General features: G+C 28.9%; 1 protein-coding gene across 1 annotated transcript; it reads right to left on the reverse strand.

Moving 5' to 3' along the window:
- Positions 1-11,317: 11,317 nt before the first annotated feature.
- On the reverse strand, positions 11,318-12,960 carry LOC123212701 (transcription factor BPE-like). Its single transcript, XM_044631834.1, has 6 exons — positions 12,638-12,960; positions 12,414-12,539; positions 12,267-12,332; positions 12,101-12,169; positions 11,943-12,023; positions 11,318-11,854 (listed from the first exon to the last, which is right to left on the reverse strand). Exons 1-6 carry the CDS (start codon positions 12,947-12,949, stop codon positions 11,651-11,653), a joined length of 858 nt encoding a protein of 285 aa, XP_044487769.1. The 5' UTR covers positions 12,950-12,960; the 3' UTR covers positions 11,318-11,650.
- Between the last annotated feature and the right edge of the window lie 7,045 nt (positions 12,961-20,005).

Raw genomic sequence — 20,005 nt, forward strand, 5'->3', positions numbered from 1 at the left:
TATTTTAAATAAATATATTAATATATAAGGAGGGGGAGGGGAAGGGGCAGGGCGAGACGGGGAGGGGAGAGGACACATGTATCCCCATCCCCGGCCAGTCCCCAATTATGAAGATTTTTTTTTATCTCTATTCTCATCCCCTTTCCCATTTTTATAGAGGAATTTTCTCTCCGTTAAGGTTAGAGAGATCGAAACCCTTAAAATCAGACCCAAATTACCATCCCTAATCGTAATCGATTTGTCAACTTTGTACACAAGGTAAAACCTAAACTAAGCCAAGTTTCCGTTTTAGCTTTTTGATTTCAGTGGAGGCTTTAAAGTCCTGGTTTTTATTATTTAGGCACATGTTAATACTGTGATGGCGTACAGGACTTTGAAATTTGTGCTTTCAGGAATTTAAAGTCCCCTGTTTCGGCTGAGGATGCAATTCAAAGCCATCATACTCTTTATGTTCTTTCATATTGTAATCACATACGCAATCAAGGTTGTCACTAAGTCAAGTCGGTGCAGCGTAAATGTTATATGTATGTTTTTGATGGAAGTAAAGAGCATCTTAAATATTAATTTATTAATTCCATTAAATACTATTTAGAAAATTATTATTTAACACTAAAATGATACAAAAGGAAATAAAAGTTTAAAATTTAATAATTAAACAAATAATAAAAGAGTAACAAATAATAATAGACACAAATAAATCGATATGTTATCATATGATTAAGTAATTTAATTATTAATTTAAAATTAATGATCACATGACATGTCTATTTGTTTGGTAGTAATTACCATATATACATGAAATAATTTTTATGATAGAAAATTAGAGAAATAAAAATATGAGAAGCAGTAAATGTCAATTGGAGATTAGAAATATATGAACAGAAAATTAAACACAAGTAAACTCTTAAAATTTTAACAAATATAAAAACCAATAATATTTTATGTGCAGATTGTTGGATACTAACACATAAAATAAATTAATATATTATTATATGATTAAACTACTTTAAATTAAAAATAAAATAAATAATTAAATAATTAGTCATATAATAACTATCAATATATTTATAATTAACTAATTTTAATTAATTCTTGATAAGTTATTCAATTACTTGAATGAAAAAATGGAACAAGAATTAAGAAAGGAAATTATAATTTTTCAAAAGGGCTTGGTTTATAGTCAACTTGTGAATCGTTAACAAAGTAGGATTATAAAGAGGGGAAATTGAAATTTTGAGTGGGTTTGTTTATATAAATTTATCATATTTTTTAAATATTGAATATTTATATTACAAAAATAGCATAATATCTAAACTATTATCATCTTTTAACTTTAGATAAAGGTTAGCTAACAATCCCATCAACATATTCTTTTATAGATATATAGTTCAAAATTTGAGTTTATTTTTAATTTTTTTTATTAAAAACCTTTTAAACCCTATATTTAACTAAAAAAAATTCAACCATCAACAATCAATAATTTAAATTTTGAGTTCATTCTTGATGTTTTTTACGTAAACAAAAAAAATTGTTTCGAGGATATGATAGAAATACAAGAGATTTCGTGTGATTAAATAGTAACCTTGTATGGATTCCATACTTTGATCAAATATAAAGGTATTTTAGAAAATATTCAAATTTTATGATATAAATATTTAAAATGTAAAAAATATGATAAATTTATATAAGCAAACCCATGAAATTTTCCTTCAAAGGATGCAGAATTAAACACCCGTGAAAGGGGTCTTATACATCCTGCCTTCATTTTGGCAAATTGAGACAGCTAGCGAGACGTTTACATGTGTTGCTATGATTACCAACACAATTCGAAGGAAAATTGAGGCCGGATGAAGAGAATCTCTTAGCTGGGTCACTAATACATGCTCAAGAATCACTTAGCTGCATTGCAGACGATATTAATTACGTGAATGTCATGGGCGGCTGCCATTTTGCTATAAAAGGCTACTATCACATCAAGCTGGCTGTCGAGGAGACAGACTTATATGATCAACGAAGTCTCTTCCTTCACATTTAGAGTCATTCTTGGTAGGCCACAAGGGTAGAATAGATGATGTTGAATGAATCGAATATCTGAATTAAAACCAACTCATGGAACATATTTCTGACAAATTGTTGTTGAAAAGTAGAATAAAACAAGCTGAAGGGATATGTATATAGATTTGGAGTGAAGACCAAACATGGCTTTTAGCATGTTTTGGATTTCTAAAACCTATCTAACCCTGGTACTATTACATTACATTACGTATCCTCTCATTTTTTAATTTTTCTTTCTAACATGAGCTTTATATATTTTAATACAACTCTCCCTCAAGAATATATGTTCTAACATTCAACACATGTTATACATTCTACCAAATTTAATAAAAGCTAACGAAAATTTTTATCTGAAAAAGTAAAAAATTTATCCTAAAAAATATTCAAGATAATAGATTGAATCATCGAAAAATACACGTTAATAATTAGTAATACTTACGAAAAAAATCATCTTTAATAACTAGTTAATATGGACAAAATAGTGTTTCGTCAAAAAAAAGATACACATTTTGGGACAAAATTTTTTGTCCATAAATGAGACAAATTTCATCCTAAATAACTCTATTTTGTCTTTAAAAAACACATTTAAGGATAAAATTTTTTGTCTTAAAAATAACACATTTAAAGATAAAATTTTTTGTCTTTGATATTGTGGTGAATATGGGACAAAATTTTTTATCCTTAATTATATAGTGAATTAGTAATAAAGTTTTTCGTCCTTAATTATACAATAAATTTAAGACAATTTCTTTTGCCATTTATTATGTAATAAATTAAAGACAAATTTTATTGTTCTCGATTATGGGATGAATTGAAGACAATTTTTTATACTATTGACTGTATTGCGAATTATAGACAAAAATTTTCGTTCTTAATTATGTGGTGAATTAGAAACAAATATTCTTTTTCTTTTTCATATGGTGAATTTGATATGGGAATTTTAATCATAAATTAAAATTAATAATTGTATTAATCCTCAAAATTCAACCATTAGTATAAAATATCATTTCAACTAAGTAAAAAAATAGTAATCATATTAAACTATTACTACTAAAATCAACTAGTAACTAAGCATTAAATTGTTAGTACTACTAAAAATCATATTAAAAGCTTCAACAGCAAGCACACAGGGCAACATGGCTACTAGAAAGTTGAACAAACCCAAACCTGTCTTCCTTGCATGAGTGCACAGTCAAAGAAGAAACCGCCCAGGCACACCAAGCACATAGTTGCATAAATTGGCCCAAGTCATTGAATTTGTTGATTTGTCATCATAATTCACAAAAAAAAAAGACTTAAAACATACCTAATCTTTAATGTTGGCTGATCTAAAGCATAAAAGTTGCCTTGATGAAAAGTTTATTCCAGGAGTTTTGAATGATTGTACAAATAGTATCCTAAGAATCAAAACATAATAATATGAAGAAAAAAAAGAATCATTAACAGCAGCACAAGTCATCAACACCTATTCTTCACATACGTTAGTACCTTTTCCAGAATGCAAACAGAAGCAATATAAGGACAGCACATAATCAAAGATTAATGCAGACCACTTCTCAAGCTAATTGAACAGACAACCCTCTAATACCACTTAACAATGCCTAACATCTCTCTGCATCATACAACAAATTCTTTTTTACTATCTAATATGACAAAACACTTGAATACATTATTTTACAATTTTAATTTATTAATCAAAGATATTATTTTGTGGAACTCAAAAGCAACAGATAGTTAAGACTGTTTTTTTCCTTTATTTTTTTCAAGCAAAAAAACAGAATCAACTTGTATTACTCATTAGGAAAAAAAAAAAAAAAGGAGTTCAAAAGGGGATGGAAGGGAACAAACAGTCTTGTATTCTACCTCCCCATAGAGTATTTTTCAAATAAATGTCATATTTTGACACAACCCATTTTGTACTTTGAAGCCATTGAAACATTACATCATAAGTTTAAAGTAATGGCACAGGACAGAGAGAAGATAATATTTAATGCTAATAGTTTCTAAAAATGTGAAAGAAGAATCATGAAAACCTTATGGCTTGTAAGAATATATGATTAAGATCACACAATTTTAACTCATGCAGCATTGAAACAAGCTACATCCATGAAAAATACATGTCCATTGACAATGACCAGAACCCCTAACTCTTCTATGAGAAAGCAAGATTCTTTCAACTAAACTACCCAAACCCAATTCCATTTCCAATAAGGTTGAATCACTATTTTCCACCTCACAATCTCTTTTACCTTTCCCAAATCCGCCATAGAAAATAACACATATGAGCAGTTCCATCTATTTGCCACATTAACTTGGATTCAAAGGAAAGAATGAAAGCATAGAGACCAGAAAGATGATTGTAGTAACAATGATATAGATCCTACAAACTTGCTTATAAAAAAACAATGGGTAGTGTTACACAAGATTAAAAAAAATAAAATTAAATAAGCTATCAACTATCAGCATATACACATTAATATATTAAATTGCACCTATAAGTTTAATCGACAACAATTTCTTATACCTGGAAGCTCAGATGACATAATAGTCATGCTGTAAATTCAAAAAAAAAATGAGTCATCTATAGCAACCATGCTCTGTAATCAGCTTTAGCGTAAAAGATGGAGTATAACAGACACATAATATACATAATACATTTTATGTATGTTAATTAAGTCATTAAAATTTTAAAATATCAATTAATACCATACACTCAAATAAATCTTGCCTAAAAGTATGAACACATCAATTCGTGTTAACAATACAAAGCAAAGGTCATATGCAACATAAATGATCAGTTCTTTTCTGTTTCTCCTCAGAGATAGTGTGCCTGCAACAAAAAATTTACCAGTAAGGCATGAGATGATTTAGCTGGACGTTACAGCTACAGGTTTCTGTAACTCAGTAATTATATATTCTTATGAATGTAATTTTTTAAATCGATAATCAAAATCAACTTACTTGAAAGGAAATGTGGGATCTTTGCTCCGGATCATGAGGAAACATCTGGGAATTTAGTATTGCCATTTTCTTATGGGAAGATGTCATGAACTGGGTGGAGCTGGATTCTACAAAAGGTGGCAGCTGAAAATCCAAGCTACAGGTCTCCTGGAAATTTACATCAAGAAGATGAATGAAAAGTAAAAAAAAAATCATACTGCATGATGATGATGAAGAAACTATAATATGTACGAGCATAAGTACCTCCTGGCCAAGTGTGTTTGTATTGAAGTCCAGGTCAAAGCCATAAATTATGGGATTTACAGAAGCAAGTTTTGCAGTCAAGTACTGAAAATAAGATGATTAGTTAGTTGTTAATTTGATAATAAATTAAGTTAATTAATTAAAGCCAGAGATTATTTAAGGTATGGGTTGAAGGGTTTCCTGTACTTGAGTCTGCAGGGTTTTGACATATTTAATAATTTCATCCAATATTACAGCCTTGCCTGTGATCTGTTAGAAATGAAAAGCATATTGTTTAAGGGCGTGTGCCATGCCAATTTTGACTAGGACAAGAGAGTCAAAGACGTTTTCCAGGCATTAATGGCAACAATGTAGATCTCTGGCATTACTTTGGGATTGAGCCAGGGCCATTCAAAGTTTGGAATTAATGGAAATTATATGAAATAAATTAATTAAAATTCCAGAAAATAGAATGTCACCTAATCACACTCTGGAACAAGTGATTGCAATAGCTTCATCCTCACACTGATTTTTTGTCTTCTCACCTGGATAATCAACATTTAAGAAAAGCGTTTGATCACATTTTGAACCAAATCAATTATTAGGTTTATAAAAAATCTTAAATTGAAATTAAATTGCTTAAAATATCGAATTACTTTGAACTGTTTATCAATCCAGTTTCACCATTTTTTTGCCTTCTCACCGTTTTCTAAACTGAATTAGTTTTTTGATAATTTTAGTTTTAGATTTTAGATTTTCTTCAATTCATTCTCATTCAAAATTGTGAATGACTAGTGTAACCAAATTATTTCTTGACAACCAAATTTTTTATTACCTTGTTTTCCGATCCAGTTCTTAGTTTAAATGGTGATTCGGTTCAATTTACGGAAATATTTTCAATACATTATACAGATATTCAACAGAAGAGAATAAAAATATATTGCAATTTTATTGAGAAGAAAATAAGATTTTTAACGGAATTAAACATAATTAAAAAGTTGTTTAATGACTTAATTACCCTCTCAGCTAAGCTGTGACTGTCTGTGGCTTGACCTCTCCTTGCTCTTACGTGAACAAAACCATTTGGAACTTCTGCAGGAATTCTCTGATTTTTTTAAACCCGTTTCGCCTTTCTCACCTCAGCCTTTCTTGGGTTACCACAGTACTTGCTTTCTTTCTCATCACCTTTGCCTACTGTTTCTACCTGATAATAATCAAAATGAAGCCAGAAGATCATATTCAGATCTTGTTCATGTTCAAGTTGAAACTTATCATATCAATTCACCTTCGTTTCCATGCTCTTTGTCTTCTTCTCCATTGAGCTGAAACCCACCTCAACAGAGAGTTGATGTTCACCTCCAGCAAGCCCACCAACCATGGCCGATGAAATTGAATCTTGTTCTACAGTAAAAGAAGGGCCAGCAGTAGAAGTTTTAGTACATGAAAGCTGAACAGTGGAAGTTTCATGGATTTGGGGAAGCACAGGTATCTCCTGACGATATTGATAACTATGATGATCAGGCAGTAACATAGAAGGAAAACAAGGTTCAGTGATAGTGGCTGTTGTTTGAGCATTATCATGAGATAATATATGCATGTTGTTCGAGGTGTCTGGCACAAGAATCGAGTCAAGAACAAAAGTGGGATGCTGCTGCTGATTATAAGAAAGGCTCCCATTAAATGATATGGGAGAAAATGCGTCCTCACAGAAGGAGCAGACTGGTGGCGGATCTCTGGCAAATAACAAGCTGCTACTCACTCTATTTATAAAATTAAAAAAATTAAAAATTAAAAGGATTGGAGAGAGAATTGATTTTGATTTGGCTTTAATTATATATATAAAATGAATGTGTGATTGAATAGTAGCCTTTGCTTTGAGGATATGATACAAGAAATGCCTTGTATGGATTCCATACTTTAATCAAATATAAGGATATTTGAGAAAATGTTTAAATTTTGTAATATAAATGTTTAGAATACAAAAAATATGATAAATTTATATAAGCAAACCCATGAAGTGGCAAAATTTTGAATTTTCCTATAAAGGATGCAGAATTAGACAGTTGTGAAAGCGGTCTTACATATCCTGCATTCATTTTGACAAATTAAGAAAGCTAGCGTGGTATTCATACTTGTTGCTATGATTACTAACACAAGTCGAAGGAAACTGAGGCTGGATGAAGAAAATCTCTAAGCTGGGTTACTATTACATGCTCAAGAATCACCTAGCTGCACTGCAGATGATATTAATTACGTGAATGTCATGGGCGGCTGCCATTTTGCTGTAAAGGCTGCGTCCACATGAAGCCGGCCATCGAGGAGACAGACTTATATCAACGAAGACTTTCGAGTCTCTTCCTTCACATTTACAGTCATTATTGGTGGGTAACCCTGGTACAAGGGTAGAATAGATGATGTTAAATGAATCGAATATCTGAATTAAAACCAACTCATGAAAAATATTTCTAACAAATTGTTGTTGAAAAGTAGAATAAAACAAGTTGAAGAGATATATATGTATATAGATTTGGAGTGAAGATCAATAGTTCATGCTATTGAATAAGACTAAATTCAAAATTGAGAAGGAAATTAAGGATGTCTTTCACCAGTAAGTAAGCACGAAGGAAAAGAGTAGGAAAGTCAATAAGTCATTGATGTTGAGCATATAAATTGTTTTTAAGAGCCCTTCTGATTTTTACAGAGTGAAAGGTCTATCCATATTTGTAGACGATTTGTAGATAAGTAATATATTTGGTCATTGCTACCATAACTAATTGATGACCATGATTTTTCGAACTGATTTAAATAGGGAAAAACTTTAGGATAGATATTTGGTGAGCATGACTTTACATTATAACAGAAGTTAAAAATATACCCCGAGATTCATAAGATTAGAATCATGACTCCGTCAGGTTTCCACTTTTCATGGAATTTTCTTGGCACTTTCCATAGTATGATCTAAGGCGTGACGACTATAATTAAAAAGGCGAAGACCTAATTAAGGCATGCAGCTGTTTCTGAATGATTTCCAGAGAGAGAGAGGGAAAGTCCAATTACATGATGATAGTGATAGGGATATTACTACTATTGAGTTTGTGCATGTTTTTCGCTACCAAATTTGAAAAATTGAAAAACATCTATGTGTAACTAATATGGCTGACTGCCCTTTATAAGTTAAGTTCCCACAAAATAGAGGGGGCTTCCAATTATTAGACGATAAGATCACTGATAAAGATGGGATAACATCAACGATCTTTTCTTTTGACTCTTACGACATTACTATCTAACATGGTTGCCTTCAAAACATAAGTGAAATAGATAACAAAGCCATTATGATTAATTTCATAGAAAATTTGATCTAACAACTTTGTGAACATAGAAAAATTAGGAGATGTTCTCATCCACCAAACAAGACTCATGATGGAAGAATCATAGTGATTATTTACAATTAAATCACCAAAAACATTGTACGGAATGGACAAATTAATCAGTCGTGCACGTACAAGACTTAGAATATAAACTTTTTTATGTAAACAGAACTGGCAAGTAAAATGTGCTAGGCATGCCCATGGCCCATACTATTAGAATAATTCCTTTTTAATAAGGAAGACTAGACTGAATTTATAAGACATTTCATCGCTCTCCAGTTTTGACAACATTTCTATCTCACATGTTAACAACTTGTACTTTTCATTTCTGTTTACTGTTTGCCTTGTCTTCTTACGCGCAAAGGCTAATGAATTAAGATTACAGGAAGTAATATTATGTATATATATTTTAAGTATATAAATAAATGTATACTTATATATATTATTATGTAATTGAGTATTATTTTATCTTTAATTCAAAATCATTTAACCATATAATAATACATATAAATATATATTTATTTATATATTTAAAATAAGTACACATAATTTTATTGTTAAATAAGAGGGTAGGTTTAAAATTTGGCTTCAAAACCTTTTATGAACTTATAAGGCCAAAGGACTATTTCCCACTTAAAGTATGCTACAATGTCAAGTTTCCCCCCTTTATCTTTGATAATATCAAATACTCCTTCATGAACAGTTAAAATTAACGGCAATAAGGGTAAAATTATCATTTTCTCTATAATATTAAAAATAAACTAAAATAATCTCTTTTTGCCCCCCCAAACTTTAAAAACTAAAAGTTTCCCCCAGCCTAAGTTTTAAAAAATGGCAGTTTCACTCTAGGGTTTTGTTTTGAAATCTTCGACGTCATCTTTGGCTCCATTGTTGGCGGTCTCTCCCTCCCGAAGCATCCTCTCCCTCCGACGGTCTCTCTCCTCCCATTTGGATGCCCGATCGACATCAGAGTTAATTAATAAGAAAACTTCCATTTGGATGCCCGATCGACATCTCTGGTATTTATAACTTGAAATCATAATTTAGTTAATTAATTTCATAATTTGATAATATGAAAAAAAATCATAATATATTATTAATAAGAAAACTATTTTAAAAGATACACAAAACAATTTTTTTTGGGCATATAAGTAAAAGAATGTCTCATTATTCTACTAGTCAAACACAATAATCATTTACATATGTCAATTTTAATAATAATTTATATCCCATAATATTCTAGATAATCTATATTTATAATAATATTTTATTTTTTATAAATAAAAGGTATTAAAACCAAACACACCCTGAAATATATGAACCAAATACAATAATAATTTATAAATACCAGTGTTATAATCATTTTATTATTAGTGTAGGATTTTCAATAATTATTATGGTTCTTTATGTTTGCATTATTAGTTATAATATTTGGTATCACTATTAGAGTTAATAGTTAAAAAGAGATTTAAAATTAAAAAAGTTTGAAAAGAGAGCACGATATGCAAGTTAGACTATCATTGTTACCTTTTTTTAATATTTAGTTTAGTATAAACTAACTACATTAAATAGGATAAAACTTCGGATCTAGTAATTTATAAAATTTTAGTATAATATATTATCAGTAAAACCTCTAAAATTTTACATAACCTTCTAAATTTTATTATCTTTTGATTGACCTTATATTATACTGTTATTCAAACCTTAGACCCCTTAAATTTTATTTCTAATTCCATTAATACAAGTTGAGAGTTTGGGGCAATTTGAAACCACAATAAGAAAGATTGAAATTACATGTACTTGATCTATCAATTTCTATGTATCCCCACCTTAAAATACCCAAACAAATATCTATAATTTATTGCAAATTGCATGCTTTTATTATTATTTTTTCTTATTCTTTCTAGTCTTACATGCAACAAAACCTCCATTTATCTTGTTCAACATAATATATATATATATATATATATATATATAGAGAGAGAGAGAGAGAGAAAGAGAGAGAGAGCGCCATAAATCAAGGCATGGGCATAGGTGTTTGTTATTTTACTTCAATATTTTATGGAAGCCAAGTTGGTAGTTGGCCCTGGTAGGGTTTGTTAATGGTTTATTGAAACCATCAAATTTGGATAAAGGGTGTGGATGAAAACCAGAAGAAAATGCAAGAAAGTGGATGAGGACAAGTTATTTTGAGAAAGTGTCTTATAGAAGCATACAACATCAGGGTCAAAAGTCAAGTCTGTTTTAAACTGTAAATAAAAACTAAGAAAGTTATAATATATAATTAGTTACTATGACTTGATGTAATCAACTTAAATTAGGGTGGATTTGAATTACTCGATATAAGTGTATTTTTTTAAAATTAAGATATAAGTGTATTTTTTTTCAATTTTGTATTACTCGATAGTGGATGTTTTTATTCCATAAAAATGAAGATGGTACATAAACAAAAAAGACTCCCAATTTATTTTCGGAAAGGTTAATAATATTAAGTAAATGTAGGTTTCTGATGGACCAGTGTGCTTATTTCTAACTTACCATCCAATATAAGTACGTGTGCTTATATATATATATATATATATATATATATATATATATATATATATATATATATATATATATATATATCATCATTCTTGGATTTTAATTGATGAAAGCAAATAATTACGATGACAGACACATCATAGAATGCGTCATAATAGGGATAAAGATATACAAAGCCTTCAAAAATTCATTAGGAAAAGCGGAATATAAGTCAACAAACAGAGCAGTCGTACAATCCAAAGCACACAGCTCGAAATGCAAGAATAATATGACAATTACATTGCTGCACATGATGGCTACATAGAGAAATCATAATTAATCCTTTGATGGAGAAAGCAGAGATCGTGACGCTTCAAATTTTGTTTCAGGATGATCTCTGATGCTTCTCTAAATTTGGTTGATAAAGTTGCCTGCGAATAGAAGCCAATAGAAATATAAAAAGATGTAGGAAATTAGGTTTTTTCTTTTTTTTTTCACTTTAATTTGCCACTAAAAAGAGCTCAAATTATCCAGAAATTTTGTTCATCCGTGCCCCATAATTGATCGGCATTATCCTGAAATTGATTGATTATCAAAGTTTGCTCCTGATCAGGCAACAGGAAATTTGGTCCAGTAAGTGTACAACTCTTGGCCGGGAAAGATGTGAGCTGGGTGGAGTTGGATTCTAGCACAGGTGGGATTTGAACATCCAAGTTGCAAGTCTTCTGAAATTAAATTCAAGACTTTAATTACTAATGAAAGCTAATTTAAGATAAGGTGAAGTATTGTACTCATTCATTGATACTTAATTACCTCCTGGGCAAGTGTGTTTGAGTCGACTTCAAAGTCATAAATGCATACGGGATTTACAGAATCAAGTTTGGCTGCAAGGAACTGAAGGTGAGAACGAATGTTAATGGCAGTGGGATACCAAAATAAGCTTAAGTTAAATGGAAATCACAGTTCAATACCTCCACTTGAGTCTGTAGGATTTGGACATATTTGATTATTTGATCCAGGATGAGAGCCTTTCCAATCATCTGTCATAAATTAAGAAGAAAACAGTTTCAGTGACAATAAAACTCATAGAACTACTTGTCGTTTTTGGTTTTTGCCATGCCACTATGATCTTGGTACCTTGTCACATCCTGGAACAAGTGATTGCAATAGAGTCATCCTTGCTTTGATTTTCTCTCTCCTTGCCTGCAAAATATTCATTTGGTAAACAAACTATGCGGTTATTGATGAATTTTTTCGACATTTTGAGGTCTCATGGTTAATTACCCTCTCAGCTAAGCTATGACTGTCAGTGGCTTCACCTCTCCTTGCTCTCACATGAACATAACCCCTTGGAGCTTCTTCAGGAGCTTTCTTCTGTTTCTTTGCAACACGTTTGGTTTTCTCCTCAGCCTTCTCCAAATTTAAAAAAAAAAAAATTGAAACCAATACAGAATAAGCTGATCAAATTCACTCAATATCAAAACCTATTCATAAAATCAAAAGATTACCTTTCCTTTCATCTTCTTTCTCTTATCCTCCATTGGGTTTTGTTTCTCTGCTTGAGTAACCTGATCAACACACTGACTAAGTAGCTGGTCAACCACCATGGATGACGAATTTGAATCAGGTTTCACAACTACTGTTGACAAAGAAGGATCAGAAATACACGAAAAGGGCATGCATTTTTCGTAAAGAGGGGCAGTAGTTTCATAAATTTGAGCATGCAAAGGAATCTCCTGAAGATATTCATGATGATTGTTAGGCAGCATTGTTTCGGAAAAAGAGCTATTAGTGGCGCCTTCCTGAATGAAGCTACACATGTTGTTTGAGGAATTTTGCCAGGGAAACGAGCCAAGAACGAAAGAAGGATCCTGATCTTGATAAAAGGTTGCCATTTGAGTGATTGGAATCAAATGAAAAGTTGTGAAGGATGGTGCTGAGCACAGTGTAAAGAGAGGGAAATGGTCAATAACGTGTACGTGACAGAAAGGGTCAATATATATATAGAGAGAGAGAGAGAGGAAAGTTCAGAGAAGAAACATTAATTGATCTGAGTTGTCTTTGTCCTGGCTTGCATTCGAAGAATATTAATTGCCCTTTTAGGCCGAGAAAATTTTGTAGGGTTTTGAATTTTCCGGGAATATAATTTAGATAAAGTTGACAAGACATTTTTTAATGTTATGTCACGTCATTTGTTGAATGCAGAAACATATGTCCCTTCAAATAGAAAACATATGGATCTCCGCGTTCATGTACAATTTCTTATTAAAAATTTATTATTAAAAATTTATTAATAGTATTATGTGTATAATTTTAGATATAAATAATAATATATTATTATATAATTAAATAATTAAAAATAAAATAATATTTTATTATTTATATATAAAAATTATATATATAATATTAATGAAAGATTTTCTTATCATAACATACATAATTTTAACTAAAATTCTACAAATATTAATATATTACATATTTGATCAGAATAATATAAAATTTTAAGTAAAATTCATCAAATGACTCTAATACAAAAAAATATTTCATGGTGTTACATAGAGAATAATCTTTTAATGCATTTCTTTCTCTTATAAGTTTTTTATATTATGATAAAATATTATTTAAAATTTCTAATACAAGGTTACAAATCTCTATTAATTTACTATTATTTTTTATACTGGGGAAATTTATTTGGTGGAGTCCAACCAACAAATCGGTAATCTTGAGAGATCAATCTAGCAACATATCCACCATTAGAGATATCTATAGGTTGGGTCAGACTGAGCTTAAGGATTGTTTTAGTAGTAAACCTTTGGATCAAGTTGACCCATATGATATATAAGACCAACAACTCAACCTAATATATATGGGGTCAAGCCTTAAAATAGTTGGCCCATTAATTTTAAAAAATTAATTTTTAATATTATAATTATTAATTAATTAATTTTATACTATGTAAGCAGTATTTGACTGGGGGGGACAACCGACAAGTCTTGTGTCCAAGTTCATGGTCTGATTCGAAAGGTTCATGGGCTGAACCTGACACGTTATAATATTTGGTTATACCATTTTCCCAGGTTTTGGATTGGGTCGTGGGCTGACCCTATCCAATTGATGCCTCTATCCACCACCCAAGACTTTCATCTTTACCCCCACAATTATATAGAAGCCACAAGTATAATTTATCCTAAATTTTGTTTAATATCAAGTTTTGTATTATATTTAGATTAAGTAAAATAATAATTATATCATTTACACTGGTGAGAAAAGACGCATCGCTAGAGAAACAAAGAAAAAATGCAAACTTAGGAAGAAAATATAACTTTTTAAATTTTCAGATAAAAAAGAAATCGTTAATTTTTTAAATTATTAAGAAGAAAATATGATAAAATTTTAACTTTTGGCTAAGCGTCTTGTTCCCACCCAAGATATAGTGAAACCCCAAAGTGGGAATAAGTCTTTTGGTTACAATAAAATTATGTATACTCTACTTTAAGTATAAAAATAGATATATATATATATATATATATATATATATATATATATATATATATATATATATATATATATATATATATAATATGTGTTATTAAATGATTAAATTAGTTTAAATTAAAGATAAAACAATACCTAATTATATGATAACACATTATATATATACTCATTTGCTTACTAAAAATTAAGTATGCATATCATTACTCATACTTTTATCATATCCTTCTCTCTTCCTTACACTTTTAAGCTTTTATCTTTCTCATTCCTTTGTTTTTTTTTTTAAATTTGTACCGTGGGGCTAATTCAGAATAAAAAGCAAGTGAGAATGAGTCAAGAACTGTCCCATTCAGATTAGATCTGGAGAAACTACACTTCCATGGAAGACCCGTGTATAACTTATCTTGCGCATGGAAATTGCACCTGACATGGAAATTAGGCTTGCGGAAATAAAAGTATTACACTTCTGCATAGACTAAAAAATAATGCTAATGTCCTTGGAATATGCATAGTACATAACACTCAGTCGTAATCGATTTGTCAACTTTATACACAAGGTAAAACCTAAACTAAGCCAAAGAGTTGATTAAAAAAACCAGTTTTTGTATTAATCAGGGAAGCCATCACAGAGAATCCGGAAAGAAAAATTAATTGGAAGTTTCCGTTTTAGGGTTTTGATTCCTGTGGAGGCTTTAAAGTCATGATTTTTATTATTTAGGCACATGTTAATAGTGTGATGAAGTACCGGACTTTGAAATTTCTGCTTTCAGGAATTTAAAGTCCCCTGCATGCGTTTTGACGTTATTTTCAATTTTTCGGCTGTGAGGATGCAATTCAAAGCCATCATACTATTTATGTTCTTTCATATTGTAATCACATACGCAATCAAGGTTATCACTAAGTCAAGTCGGTGCAGCGTAAATGTTATATGAATGTTTTTGATGGAAGTAAAGAGCATCTTAAATATTAATTTATTAGATTCCATTAAATACTATTTAGAAAATTATTATTTAACACTAAAATGATACAAAAGGAAATAAAAGTTTAAAATTTAATAATTAAAAAAATGATAGAAGAGTAACAAATAATAATAGACACAAATAAATCGATATGTTATCATATGATTAAGTAATTTAATTATTAATTTATTTTTAATAATACTTTATGTGTAGATTGTTAGATACTAATATATAAAATAAGTTGACACATCATTATGTAATTAAATTACTTTAAATTAAAAATAAAATAAATAATTAAATCATTAACTATATAATAACTATCAATATATTTATAATTAACTAATTTTAAACTAATTCTTGATAAGTTATTCAATTACTTGAATGAAAAAAAGGGACAAGAATTAAGAAAGGAAATTATAATTTTTCAAAAGGGCTTGGTTTTTAGGGAACTTTTGAATCATTAATAAAGTAGGATTATAAAGAGGGGAACTTGAAATTTTGAATGGGTTTGTTTATCCAAATTTATCATATTTTTTAAATATTAAACATTTATATTATAAAAATAGCATAATATCTAAATTATTATTATCTTCAACTTTGGATGGAGGTAGAGTTGGCCAACAATCTTATCAATGTGTTCTTTTATAGATACATAATTCAAAATTTGAGTTCATTTTTTATTTTTTTTTACTAAAAACCTTTTAAACCTTGGATCTAACTAAAAAAAATCCTACCATAAACAATTAACAATTCAAATTTTGAGTTTATTCTTGATGTTTTTGAGTAAACAAAATAAAAAATTGCTTTGAGGATATGATAGAAATGCAAGAGGCTTTGTGTGAATGAATAGTAGCCTTGAATGAATTCCATACATTAATCAAATATAAGGATATTTTAGAAAATGTTTAAATTTTGTGATATAAATGTTTATATAAACAAACCCATGAAGTGGCAAAATTTTGAATTTTCCTACAAAGGATGCAGAATTAGACAGTTGTGAAAGGGGTCTTACATATCCTGCATTCATTTTGACAAAGTAAGAAAGCTAGCGTGATATTTATACGTGTTGCTATGATTACTAACACAAGTCGAAGGAAAACTGAGGCTGGATGAAGAAAATCTCTAAGCTGGGTTACTTTTACATGCTGAAGAATCACCTAGCTGCATTGCAAATGATATTAATTACGTGAATGTCATGGGCGGCTGCCATTTTGCTGTAAAGGCTGCGTTCACATGAAGCCGGCCATCGAGGAGACAGACTTATATCAACGAAGACTTTCAAGTCTCTTCCTTCACATTTACAGTCATTATTGGTGGGTAACGCTGGCACAAGGGTAGAATAGATGATGTTAAATGAATCGAATATCTGAATTAAAACCAACTCATGGAAAATATTTCTAACAAATTGTTGTTGAAAAGTAGAATAAAACAAGCTGAAGAGATGTATATATATGGATTTGGAGTGAAGATCAACATGACTTTCAGCATGTTTTGGATTTCTAAAACCTATCTAACTCTGATACTATTACATTACGTATCCTCTCATTTTTTTATTTTTCTTTCTAACGAGAGCTTTATATATTTGATACTCTCCCTCAAGGATATATGTTCTAACATTCAACACGTGTTATACACTATAACAAATTTAATAAAAAGTGACAAAAACTTTTATCTCAAAAAGTAAAAAATTTATCCTAAAATATATTCAAGACAAAAGATTAAATCGTAAAAAAATGTACGTTAACAATTGATAATACTTACAAAAAAGATCGTTTCTAATAACTAGTTATTATAGATGAAATGATGTTTTGTCATAAAAAAATACACATTTTGAGATGAAATTTTTTGTCCATAAATAAGGCAGATTTCATCCCAAATAACTCTATTTTGTCTCAAAAAAACACATTTAGGGACAAAATTTTTCATTCTAAAAAGAATACATTTAAAGAAAAAATTTTTTGTCTTTGATATTGTGGTGAATACGGGACAAAATTTTTTGTCCTTAATTATATCGTGAATTAGTAACAAATTTTTTAGTCCTTAGTTATACAATGAATTTAAGACAAAATTTTTTCATCATTTATTATTCGATACATTAAAGACAATATTTTTCGTCCTTGACTATATAACGAATTGGGAACAAAATTTTTCATCCTTAATTATATGTTAAATTAAGGACAATTGTATAATGAAATTAGAAACAAATTTTGTTGTCCTCGATTATGAGATGAATTGAAGACAATTTTTTATATCATTGACTGTATTGTGAATTGAAGACAAAAATTTTCATTCTTAATTATGTGTTGAATTAGAAACAAGAAATAACTGTGATCAAGAAAAGGAAACTAAAAAAAATACACTTCGAAAATCGTAAGCTACCTCAAATTATCACATAATACATAGGCTAAGTAATATGATTACTAGTGATTGCATATTTTTGTGGTTTCATCAGCCATATTTGCCATCGTCATAAAAGAGTCAATGCTACGTTGTTTCTCGATCAGAAAGAAAAACTGATAAAAAACGAAATTACATAAAGAATTCGTACGAGATTAGAATTAATAAGTGAAGTAGGGATAATTCAGAAGAGGATTTACCTTCAAAGAGTAAGAAATGTGATTGATGTTAGAGCTTTGTTTTTGTCGATGCTATTTTTCGAATTTCAAAGAAAATTAGCAGACCAAAAATAATATAATATAAAAAGGAATGAAGGGACAAAAACGCAAGAGTTTTTACTTACGGTTGCATGAAATCATCAATTTGAATTATAAATTAGTACTTAACTTAGTTATAAATTTAAACTGAATCAAGATTTAAATTTGAATTATCGAGCAAAAATCAAATTGAAACAAACATTTTTTAACTTGATTTAAAAAAATCATTTTAGGATAAAATTAAAATTTTATCCCTGAAATAATATTTTTAGACAAAATTAAAATCTTCCTTAAAAATAAATCTTGTATTTTTGAAAATCCCCTAAAATTATCTTTCAAGGGAAAAAATAAAATCGTATCTAAAAGTTACATTTTAGGACAAAAATAAAATCATTTATAAAAGTAAATCTTATGTTTTTTATACAAAATTAAAATTGTCCTTAAAAATAAATCTTAAGTCGTAAATTCATTCCCTAAAATAATCGTTTTTAGACAAAAATAAATCATCTCTAAAATTATCATCTTGTGACGTAATTAAAAATGCCCCTAAAAATAAATCAAATTCTTAGGTATGTAATTAAAATTTCATCCCCTAAAATAATCGTTTTGAGACAAAAATAAAATTGTCCCTATAATTATCATTATTTAGAGATGACTTTAAAAAATGTATTTAAAAATAAATCTTAACTTATTGGGAATGAAACTAAAATTTCATCTCTAAAAGTAATATTTTGGATGGAATTAAAATTATCTTTAAAAATAAATTTTATGTTTTTGGGGATGAAATTAAGATTTTGTCCTTAAAAGTAACATTCCAAGGTGAAATTAAAATCGTCCTTAAAAATAAATCTTATGTTTTTTTTTTGGATGAAATTAAAATTTCATCCCCTAAAGTTATTATTCTAGGATAAATATAAAATCATCTCTAAAAGTTACATTTTAAAACAAAATTAAATTGGTTGCTAAAAATAAATCATACATTTTTTAGAACAAAATTAAGATTTTATCTCTAAAAGTAACATTGTAAAATGAAATTAAAATCATCCATAAAAATGAAACCTATATTTTTGCATTTTGGGACAAAAATAAAATTGTCCCTAAAAATAAATCTTAACTTTTAAGGGATGAAATTAAGATTTTGTCGTAAAAGTAACATTCTAAAACAAAATTAAAATCGTCTCTAAAAATAAATCCTATATTTTTGGGTACAAAATTAAAATTTCATCCCCTAAATTTATCATTTTGAGACAAAAATAAAATCATTCCCAAAAGTGACATTCTAGGATGAAATTAAAATCATCTCTAAAAATAAAACCTACTTTAAAATTTTCATCTCCCAAAATTATCATTCTAGGATAAAAATAAAATCATCCTTAGAACGAAATCAAAATTGTCTTTGAAAATAAATCTTAACTTATTGGAGCAAAATTAAGATTTCACCCTAAAAGTAATATTTTGGAACAAAAGTAAAATTGTTCTTAAAAATAAATCTTATGTTTTTATGGACAAAATTAAAATTTCAACCCCTAAATTTATCATTCTAGGACAAAAATAAAATTGTTCTTAAAAATAAAATTCTAGAACGAAATTAAAATCGTCTCTAAAAATAAATTCTACGTTTTTTGGGATAAAATTAAGATTTCGTCCTCTAAAATTATCATCCTAAGACCCTAATTAAATTGTCCATAAAATTATCATTTTGGGACAACATTGAAAATGTCCTTAAAAATAAATCTTAACTTATTAAATTTCCTCTCTTGAAATAATCATT

This window comes from Mangifera indica, chromosome 4, assembly GCF_011075055.1.
Source record: "Mangifera indica cultivar Alphonso chromosome 4, CATAS_Mindica_2.1, whole genome shotgun sequence".
NCBI classification, from domain to species: Eukaryota; Viridiplantae; Streptophyta; class Magnoliopsida; order Sapindales; family Anacardiaceae; genus Mangifera; species Mangifera indica.

Bases quoted from the DNA above. Each gene is read 5' to 3' on its own strand.
- LOC123212701 (XM_044631834.1), bottom strand. From the start codon at position 12,949: ATGTGTAGCTTCATTCAGGAAGGCGCCACTAATAGCTCTTTTTCCGAA. The intron at 12,333-12,413 runs GTAATTAACCAT...AATATTTTGCAG, and splicing joins GTCATAGCTTAGCTGAGAGG to GCAAGGAGAGAGAAAATCAA. The intron at 11,855-11,942 runs GTAATTAAGTAT...ATTTAATTTCAG, and splicing joins CAAACACACTTGCCCAGGAG to AAGACTTGCAACTTGGATGT.